Raw genomic sequence first — 10,927 nt, forward strand, 5'->3', positions numbered from 1 at the left:
TTGTGATACACTTACTTCCACGTTTCTTCCACTTTAAGAGGTACGTCCTTTGAATGCACTTGTTTTAGTTCCTGTACAGCATCCCAGAATCTGTAGAAAAGATGAATTAGTTAAAGCTAAGTGGTAAAGCAAACTTCCTGGAAAAGTGGAGATTTCTAAACTTTTTTCCACTAACGACATCCTAATCCTCTTAACTTGATTTGCACGACACCCTTGCTGTTACATGGGATATTTTTCTGTACGGCTTTTTTTTTAATGTTCTTAATTATTATTTGTTTCGTGAAACACTCGTGACACCCTAGCACCCTGCCACGACACACGGTTTGGAAACAATGAGGTTTGACACTAAACTCAAGTCAGGGTTATATAACGGGGGAATGATTTTAGTTGTGTGCTGTCAGGATTACCTAATAGGACAAAGATTTTAGTTGTGTGCTGTCAGAACTATCTAATAGGACAACGATTTTAGTTGTGTTCCGTCAGGACTACCTAATAGGACACCATTTTTAGTTGTGTGCTGTCAGGACTACCTAATAGGACACCGTTTTTAGTTGTGTGCTTTTAGGACTACCTAACAGGACAACGTGTGCTGTCAGGGTTATCTAACTGACGAGTGTTTTAGTTTTGTACTGCCAGGGATATTTAATGGGTAAATGGTTTAGTTTTATGTTGCCAAGGTTACCTAATAGGTAAATGGTTTAGTTTTATGCTGCCAGGGTTACATAATGAGTAAATGGTTTAGTTTTATGCTGCTAGGGTTACCTAATAGGTAAATGGTTTAGTTTTATGCTGCCAGGGTTACCTAATGGGTAAATGGTTTAGTTTTATGCTGCCAGGGTTACCTAATGGGTAAATGGTTTAGTTTTATGCTGCCAGGGTTACCTAATGGGTAAATGGTTTAGTTTTATGCTGCCAGGGTTACTTAATGGGTAAATGGTTTAGTTTTATGCTGCCAGGGTTACTTAGTGGGTGAATGGTTTAGTTTTATGCTGCCAGGGTTACTTAACGGGTAAATGGTTTAGTTTTATGCTGCCAGGGTTACCTAATGGGTAAATGGTTTAGTTTTATGCTGCCAGAGTTAATTAATGGGTAAAATGTTTAGTTTTATACTGCCAGGGTTTTTTAATGGGTAAATGGTTTAATTTTATGCTGCCAGGGTTACCTAAAGGGTAAAAGGTTTAGGTTTATGTTGCCAGAGTTACCTAATGGTAAACGTTTTTAATGTACTGTAATATACAGTATACTGTTTAATATACTGTTGAATATGAACAACATTGGCAGTGAATCACAAACCAATTTGTAGTACGTAGTACAAAAATAACAACAAAAAACATGAGGCTAGATTTAAAATAGGACAACCTCCAACTCAGGTTAAATTTAGAATAGCATCACCACCAATTCAGATGAAGTTTAGAACAGGATCACCACCAATTCAGATGAAGTTTAGAACAGGATCACCACCAATTCAGATGAAGTTTAGAACAGGATCACCAACAATTCAGATGAAATTTAGAACAGGATTAACACCAATTCAGATGAAGTTTAGAACAGGATCACCAACAATTCAGATGAAATTTAGAACAGGATTAACACCAATTCAGATGAAATTTAGAACAGGATTAACACCAATTCAGATGAAGTTTAGAACAGGATTAGCACCAATTCAGATGAAGTTTAGAACAGGATTAACACCAATTCAGATGAAGTTTAGAACAGGATTAACACCAATTTAGATGAAGTTTAGAACAAGATCACCAAAAATTTTTCAAGCCTTGAGATGACTACAAAAAAAAAATCTCCACTTTTCTAATAGACAAAACACATGAACGAAAAATAAAAAATAACACCAGTGTTTTTTCTCCAGTTATTTTTTGTATATATATATGTGTGTGTGTGTGGGGGTGGGGGGGGTGGGTTAGACTTATATATTTTGTATATAAATTGTCCTTTTAAGACATAAAAATAGTGAAACAATGCTTTTACATTTCTCGTTTTCTTGAGACTTTGATTCTGTTATTTAGTGTAAAGATAGTAATATTTGGATAATTTAAATTATTCACAGAATACAAAATATCTGAAAAATAAGTTAGTAATAAAGAATTGATAAAAGTATAATATTATTTGTTTTATTGAATAATCAATAACCTAACTTACATCCTTTACATACACACACACACATATATATAATGTTTTTAAAATGTTGCTACTAAAGGCTTAGTCGCATTCCAAATACAATCTAGATTACGTAATAGTGCTAATACACTGATTGGCTACTTTGCTAACCCCCACGTCGCATATTTGCAGAACGCTACACTGAATCACATATGCAAAAAAGACTGATCGTTTGACGTCTCAAATTTTATAAATTCAGACTTATAGTTATATAATGATTATTTTGCAAGATAATGGGTAAGAAAAAATATCTTTCTGACTTCCAATTAGTAGGAATGTCGGTATCGATAACCTTTCCTTCAATTGGCTGTCAAAGGTATCAGTCTCTCAATAAAATAAATTCGTGTCAATCATTTACTCGTGAGTGACCCGAGGAACAAACAGTTGGATAAGCCGGTAGAGTTCAATATCAGAATGTTCCAATTGGCCGATTCCCTCAACAGTAATATCACGTGGCAGAGTTGGAAACCAGGTTCATGCAGGAAGATATGACTTGAGTAGACATGTTTGACCTTCGTCTCTACTGAAGGTAGAACGAACATATAGAAAAAAACACACATAAGGTATCTGTTCCTGCTCTTACAGTGCAAACTGCTGGAGGTGGTATAATGGTGTGGAAAACGTTTTCAACGCAAGTGTTAGTTCGGTTCTTGATGCTTTTAGAAGAACGGAAAACATTCAGAGTCACTTCACTATCGGGCATTTCCACCCCATCGGACAATAGCTCCTTCAAGACGATATTGGAACAACTTATCGCTCTTGAATTGTCTGAAGTTGGTTTAAATAGCATCAGAACAAGTGCTTAATCTTCCTTGGCCAGCACCTCACCAATCTGAATCTGACTGATCGTCTCCCGGATTAGTTTGAACATCACATTCAACACTATAATCCTTCGAGCACCCTGTAGGCCATATGCAGCCCAAACTCGTCAGCAAAAAGACAACAACTGAAAAAAAAAGACATCTCCAGCATCTCGTCCAAGCCTAGTATAGGATATAATTAATGGTGAGAAGCTGATATAAAGTGGTGGTCCTACTAAAGCAGCAGTTAGTATACACCCGTCATTGAATGATATATGATTGGACGTTGGATGATATTGGAACTAAATACACGCCCCATATAAAGGTTTACACTTTTAAATGTTCTCGTTAGAATCGGTGATGAGGAAAGATCAACTTACTTGAGGTTTTCAGCGCTAAATTCTTTTTCCAGAAAACGGACAAACTGTTCTCTTCCAGCCGTGTCTCTCAGCAACTCCTGGAGAGAGAAAGCCCACCTCCGAACTCTCCTGGGGTGCACCTCTTTCCTGAACAAAACACATGTTAAGATATATTTTATTGGTATCCTCTGACGTCATTCTGTGTTTAATAGTGGGGGCCTACGATAAGCAATAGTTCGAACCGTGTCAGTTTTCTCTTGCTGTACACGGACATTTGTAAGTAAACTATTATAATGAATGAATTATATTCCTTAAATTATGATTCAAAGTAAATAAGAATGTATAGCAATATGTCGATCACACTAAATCTAGTGCCGATGAGGCCTTTCCTACAACACCAGGGTTCATCTGGTCAATTGGGGTATGACGGACATAGTAGTGGTTGAGACGCTAAATATTTTAAACAATAATCGTTATGACGTGATCTAGGTTAAGCTGGTGAAGCGTAATTTATATTAAATGTATGTAAAGTCATTTACCAGTCAATATTTGGTTTATATCCTTAAATGGTTAGGTTCATCTATAACCTAAGGACGCCACCTCGTGCTGATTAGCTGGTGTGGGTCACGTGAGATGTCATAGTTCCATAAAGCAGAAGGATAGAATATAGTTCTGTATTATCGTTATGACGAATATAGTTCTGTATTATAGTTATGACGAATATAGTTCTGTATTATAGTTATGACGGATATAGTTCTGTATTATAGTTATGACGAATATAGTTCTGTATTATCGTTATGACGAATATAGTTCTGTGTTATAGTTATGACGGATATAGTTCTGTTTTATAGTTATGACGAATATAGTTCTGTATTATTGTTATGACGGGTATAGTTCTGTATTATCGTTATGACGGATATAGTTCTGTATTATCGTTATGACGGATATAGTTCTGTATTATCGTTATGACGAATATAGTTCTGTATTATCGTTATGACGGATATAGTTCTGTTTTATAGTTATGACGGATATAGTTCTGTGTTATAGTTATGACGAATATAGTTCTGTATTATCGTTATGACGGATATAGTTCTGTATTATAGTTATGACGGATATAGTTCTGTTTTATAGTTATGACGGATATAGTTCTGTGTTATAGTTATGACGAATATAGTTCTGTATTATCGTTATGACGGGTATAGTTCTGTATTATAGTTATGACGGATATAGTTCTGTATTATCGTTATGACGGATATAGTTCTGTATTATAGTTATAACGAATATAGTTCTGTATTATAGTTATGACGAATATAGTTCTGTATTATTGTTATGACGGATATAGTTCTGTATTATCGTTACGATAAACTTCCGTCTTTATAATTTCACTTCAATATCCATTTATTCAATAATAAACAAATCGTTTAAGTAAAATTATTACTTTATGTTTCACCCATGACAGTTTGATTATAACGCACTTCATCATTTATTGATATTATTACGTATATGTTAATTTAATTTATAATATACATATTATAATACGTTATATAATAATTATATTTCTATACGAATTTATGCATACAAAATTCAATTTCTACTTATTTATCCTTTATATATATATATATGATAATACGTAAACTACTTTAACGTACAATCTGGATAATCCTTAACGTACGTTTCTAACTTAACAAGTATCAATTCTGAATAGCTAAAACACGTAAAAAAACCAGTTAAATTCTAGTACTTTCTGTCCTTACCCCTGTTGAAGATGGGTTATATAACCCTCAAATAAGCTTGGGCTTTATCTAATTTATATGAACGTGATTTAACAAAAATACGTCTAGTGTTACTCATCTAAAAATGGGTTGAAACAGTACCCGAAGACAGCGAATCAAATCTCTCAAACATTGCGTGTTGTACACAATAAATTACGATTAGTGTTCCCACGTGGTTTTATGTTACATTTCTGTAGCTGCTATAGTAACATCCAGGTTGAAAACAGTATCATTGTTACACGGATTTCGGCCTAGTAATTACACAACAAGAAACGTCCAGCTTCTATCATTTGTGTAGTTTGAAAACCAGTAATTCTGTTTTACCGTACGTCTGCGGACTTGCAACGCTAGAAACCGGGTTTCGATACCCGTGGTGGTCAGAACACAAATAGCCCATTGTGTAGCTTTGTGTTTAATATCAAAACAAACAAAAAATTTACGTCACTTCCGGTATGGATTATGCAATACCGTGTATAAGTAATATAATTTTCAATCTGTCAGAAAACGTTTTTCTGACATGATCAACATTCAGAAACATCTCTACGAATGTAAGCGATACGAATACCGAGTTGTTAGTTTTTATCTTCTCCATTGTGCAACATGAATACTAAATATGTTGTTGATATATTTCCCTTTGGACTAGATATTTTACTAAAACAAAATTTTCCGGCTCGCACTTTAGGGTATCTTTAGGGTAAGTATATTACTAGAACAAATGTTTCCGGCTCGCACTTTAGGGTAAGTATATTACCAGAACAAAATTTTCCGGCTTACACCTTAGGGTATCTTTAGGGTAAGTGCAGTTGCTGTTATTATTTACTTTGTTGTTAAGTGTAAATCTACTTGTTGGCCCATATGTATTTTGCCCATCGGGGGTATTGAAACTCAAGTTTAACGCTTTAAGCCCCCGGACTTAAGTCACTGGGGGCATCTACCAACGTTTGATTTTTTTACTCTCTCTACTATGTTTATGTAAATAGACAATGGTGTTAGTTACTTAAGAACGAGCGAGTCGTTTTTGACATTAAATATAACCTCTGAGCTGATGACTGTCTTAACCGATTGGAGTACGTAAATTAAAACTTATTGTTACATTAGTAAATTGATAACCTTAAACTGAAAACTTCGTCACCTTTGTAAGACTAAGCTGTTTGTTTTATATAAAAAAAAGAAATATTTGCATTTTGTCAATACTTATGTTTTAGAAGAAGTTTCAAACAATGAACTTCCAATCAATTACATTTCGGCGAAAAGAAAAAAATATGCTAAATGAATTAGTGAAAACTTGAAGAAAACTTTGGCTAAACAAGAGGTTTTATATTTCTGTTACTGTGCGATTTCGAGACATTTCTAGGCTGTATAGATAGACAGACAGAGACAGCTAGTCAGCTATAGATATGAATAGACTGACAAAAAAGATAGATAGAAAAACAGATAAATATAAATATACACTGTTTGTTTGTTATTAAGCACAAAGCTACACACTGGGCTATCTGTGCCCAACGCGAGTATCGAAACTCGATCTTTAGCGCTATAAGCCCGCAGACTTACTACTGCGCCACCAGAGGGCAGAAATGCAAAGATAAATAGGTAGATAATTAGAAAGATAGATAGATATGTGGAAGGACGACAAAACGAAACGTTGGGATAAGTAACGTCTCTAAAAACTCGAAATGTCTTAAGTCTTTATTCGCAAAGAAAAGATGTATTAGTCTCCTTGCAAGAAGTCAACATTCATTCTATTATTGATCGTCACGTGACGTCCAATTTATGTCATCTTAACGACGAAGAAGATAATTAGAACAAAACGTTCCCTCATGTAGCAAAGTAAACTCGAAGTCAGTTAAAACTGGAAAACTAACAAATGATAATGAAAGTTTCACACGAAATAAAATTTCGCGAATCACAAATTTCACCTGAGATTTTGTTAATATTACTTGATTTTTATCTAAACTTACCTGATAATAGTGATACACTTATTTTACCAAAACCAGAAAAAATACGTACGTTTGTTTTTCCAGTTCCCACAGGTCTTGGCTATCGGATATCCAGGGGTTAGAAGGTTCTGGTGTCCTCAGGAAGGGATCGTACTCTTGATATTGCTCAAAATAGTTTATGTATCTGTGATAAAAAATAAACTCACGTAACTAAAATGTTCAGTTACTGTACTTGGGTCAAAAAATAAACTCACGTAACTAAAATGTTCAGTTACTGTACTTGGGTCAAAAAATAAACTCACGTAGCTAAAATGTTCAGTTACTGTACTTGGGTCAAAAGAAAACTCACGTAACTAAAATGTTCAGTTACCGTACTTGGGTCAAAAGTAAACTCACGTAACTAAAATGTTCAGTTACTGTACTTGTGTCAAAAATAAACTCACGTAACTAAAATGTTCAGTTACTGTACTTAGGTCAAAAAATAAACTCACGTAACTAAAATGTTCATTTACTGTACTTGGGTCAAAAAATAAACTCACGTAACTAAAATGTTCATTTACTGTACTTGGGTCAAAAGTAAACTCACGTAACTAAAATGTTCAGTTACTGTACTTGTGTCAAAAGTAAACTCACGTAACTAAAATGTTCAGTTACTGTACTTGTGTAAAGAAATAACGTTTATTTGTTTTAACCCAAAGCTACACAATGGACTATCTGTGTTGTGTCCACCGGGATCATATTCCAAGTTTCAGCGGTATAAACACGGACCCTTACCACTCAGCCACTTGTGTCAACAAATAATTTAAAATAGCCCAAATGGTCAGTAAGGTTCCCGTGCCCACACAAACTTATGTATTTGAAATGATCGAATATAAATTCTTCAAACCTGTTATTTTATTTTAAGTACAAGAAAAACAAGAGTGTTTGTAGAGTTTCCTAATAATTAATTGTAAGTAAGGGGTGGGTGGGGGTGGAAGATCAGGCACAATAAATACAATAATCTGTACAAGTAAAGCTTCGTCGACTTATAAGACACATTGACAAATTACAATTTAAAAAAAACAACAACACCAAAATAACCACAATGTACTAAAACTCAGACTATTTAGTTATATAAACCAAAATAAATTATTAATCATACATGTCAATAACTAATTAATAGAATGATGATTACAATTAGGCCTGAAATAGAACTCATAATATTAATAATTTCTCCAGGTTTTGTAAAAGTATTCTGAAATAATAGAATAACATAAATTCAACACCTTTAGTTATCTATTAGAACCTCGCTGTAAGTTCCATAGAATACAGATTTTTTTTTTTTTACCTTTTAGTAATAATCTAGGTTCCACAAAATAAATACATTTGGAACGATATTATTGTAAATTCCCCCAAAAAGTTTTCTTTATGAAACTAACTATAAGTTTCACAAAATACATATTTTTTCTCTCTGGTTGTAAAAACTGTACGTTTCACAATGTACATAATTTTTTTCCGTACATTATTGTTTTAGATTTAATACAATACATGACTTGAGTACGGTAACTCCACAATCCCTTATAGACTAACCGAAAGCCCGCCACTTTTTCACCTCCCTCACTTCCAACCGATGTTCCTTACACCTAACTTCACGGCACATTTCCTCCATTTTCCTGAATAATGCTACAGGTTCCATTTTTTTTTTAAACAACGAGATTGTTAAGTGTTTTTGATCTTACGGTTTGACTTTACATTCCATAAAAGGCAAACTTTTTATGATATTTCTGTATTTTCTATAAATACAGACTTTCCTCAACTGTATTGTTAAAAGTTCCATAAAATACAGACTTTCCTCAACTGTATTGTTGTAGGTTCCATAAAATACATACTTTCCTCAACTGCATTGTTGTAGGTTCCACAAAATACAGACTTTCCTCAACTGTATTGTTGGAGGTTCCACAAAATACAGACTTTCCTCAACTGTATTGTTGAAGGTTCCATAAAATACAGACTTTCCTCAACTGTATTGTTGTAGGTTCCACAAAATACAGACTTTCCTCAACTATGTTGTTGGAGGTTCCACAAAATACAGACTTTCCTCAACTGTATTGTTGTAGGTTCCACAAAATACAGACTTTCCAACTGTATTGTTGTAGGTTCCACAAAATACAGACTTTCCTCAACTGTATTGTTGAAGGTTCCATAAAATACAGACTTTCCTCAACTGTATTGTTGTAGGTTCCACAAAATACAGACTTTCCTCAACTGTATTGTTGTAGGTTCCATAAAATACAGACTTTCCTCAACTGTATTGTTGTAGGTTCCACAAAATACAGACTTTCCTCAACTGTATTGTTGGAGGTTCCACAAAATACAGACTTTCCTCAACTGTATTGTTGGAGGTTCCACAAAATACAGACTTTCCTCAACTGTATTGTTGTAGGTTCCACAAAATACAGACTTTCCTCAACTGTATTGTTGTAGGTTCCACAAAATACAGACTTTCCTCAACTGTATTGTTGTAGGTTCCACAAAAGAAATATTTTGTTTCACTTGTGTTACATTCCACAAAATACAGACTTTCCAACTGTATTGTTGTAGGTTCCACAAAATACAGACTTTCCTCAACTGTATTGTTGTAGGTTCCACAAAATACAGACTTTCCTCAACTGGGTTGTTGTAGGTTCCACAAAATACTGACTTTCCTCAACTGTATTGTTGTAAGTTCCACAAAATACTGACTTTCCAACTGTATTGTTGTAGGTTCCACAAAAGAAATATTTTGTTTCACTTGTGTTACATTCCACAAAATACATTTTTTTCAACTAAATTAAGTACGGTGACAAACTGCGGTAGTAACCTTTCTGTGAATACAAAATAAACAAGTTGGGATCAATGATAGTGTCGACTATTAAAACATTTACTGTCCAAAGAGGCTCACTAGATACAAACATTTATTATCAGTGAATAAAACCGTCCACGACATTACTTCGTTCATGAGTGATAAAAGATTGTTAAGATATATTTTGCAATATTTTCTCAATCGAAACAAAAGTTAACTTTTTTAAAAATAGAACCAAACGCGACACAATAAACTAATAAAATCCTGTTAACAATCATGTGAAATCTGTACCACTCCTATTTATATACTCTTAACATTAGTTGCTCATACAGAAGGTTATATAATTCCCACGTTTGATGTCCTTCAAGTATTTGGTCATCATAATCTTCGTTTATAGAAGATTTTAAAAATAGCTTTTTAAATAAAATACGAAAATACAATAAATTTACAAATTTTACAGAAGTTTTTGCTTATAACGTTAAAAATCGACTTTCAATACCCGCGGTGGGCACAGCACAAATAGCTCACGGTGTGGCTTCGTGACTAATAACAAAGAAAAACTTATAAAGACGGACATTAAATTATCTTGGACGTTATTCTCAGTTCATCGCCTTCTAGTTGATTCTGCATAGATGATGTTAATAGGTCGTGTAAGTTTGATTAATTGGTTTTATTAAAAGTGCTCTGTATAAGCACAGTAAAATTGTGCACATAAATATCACAAAAAAATTCCAAAATGACTTATTGAACTTATACTGAACTTAAAAACAGTGGTTCACGAGAAGTAGAGACTTATTGTATGAACACAGAAGTGGGCCAATCCATCACTGTATATTATTGTATGAACACAGAAGTGGGCCAATCCATCACTGTATATTTTGTATGAACACAGAAGTGGGCCAATCCATCACTGTATATTATTGTATGAACACAGAAGTGGGCCAATCCATCACTGTATATTGTTGTATGAACACAGAAGAGGGCCAATCCATCACTGTATATTGTTGTATGAACACAGAAGAGGGCCAATCCATCACTGTATATTGTTGTATGAACACAGAAGTGG

The 10,927-nt window shown here is 34.0% G+C and overlaps 1 protein-coding gene across 1 annotated transcript in view; it reads right to left on the minus strand.

The window, feature by feature from the left end:
* LOC106476031 (regulator of G-protein signaling 7-like) overlaps nt 1–10,927 on the minus strand; it is a gene marked incomplete at its 3' end in the record, with an annotated part of 17,501 nt that overhangs the window by 3,820 nt on the left and 2,754 nt on the right. Inside the window, exons 4-6 of the mRNA XM_022380014.1 lie at nt 7,111–7,224; nt 3,353–3,478; nt 16–90 (exon numbers count right to left, since the gene is read on the minus strand). Of these exons, the coding sequence (XP_022235722.1) occupies nt 16–90; nt 3,353–3,478; nt 7,111–7,224 (315 nt within the window). The remainder of the gene's footprint in view (nt 1–15; nt 91–3,352; nt 3,479–7,110; nt 7,225–10,927) is intronic.

This window comes from Limulus polyphemus, unplaced genomic scaffold, assembly GCF_000517525.1.
Source record: "Limulus polyphemus unplaced genomic scaffold, Limulus_polyphemus-2.1.2 Scaffold9666, whole genome shotgun sequence".
Taxonomy (NCBI): domain Eukaryota; kingdom Metazoa; phylum Arthropoda; class Merostomata; order Xiphosura; family Limulidae; genus Limulus; species Limulus polyphemus.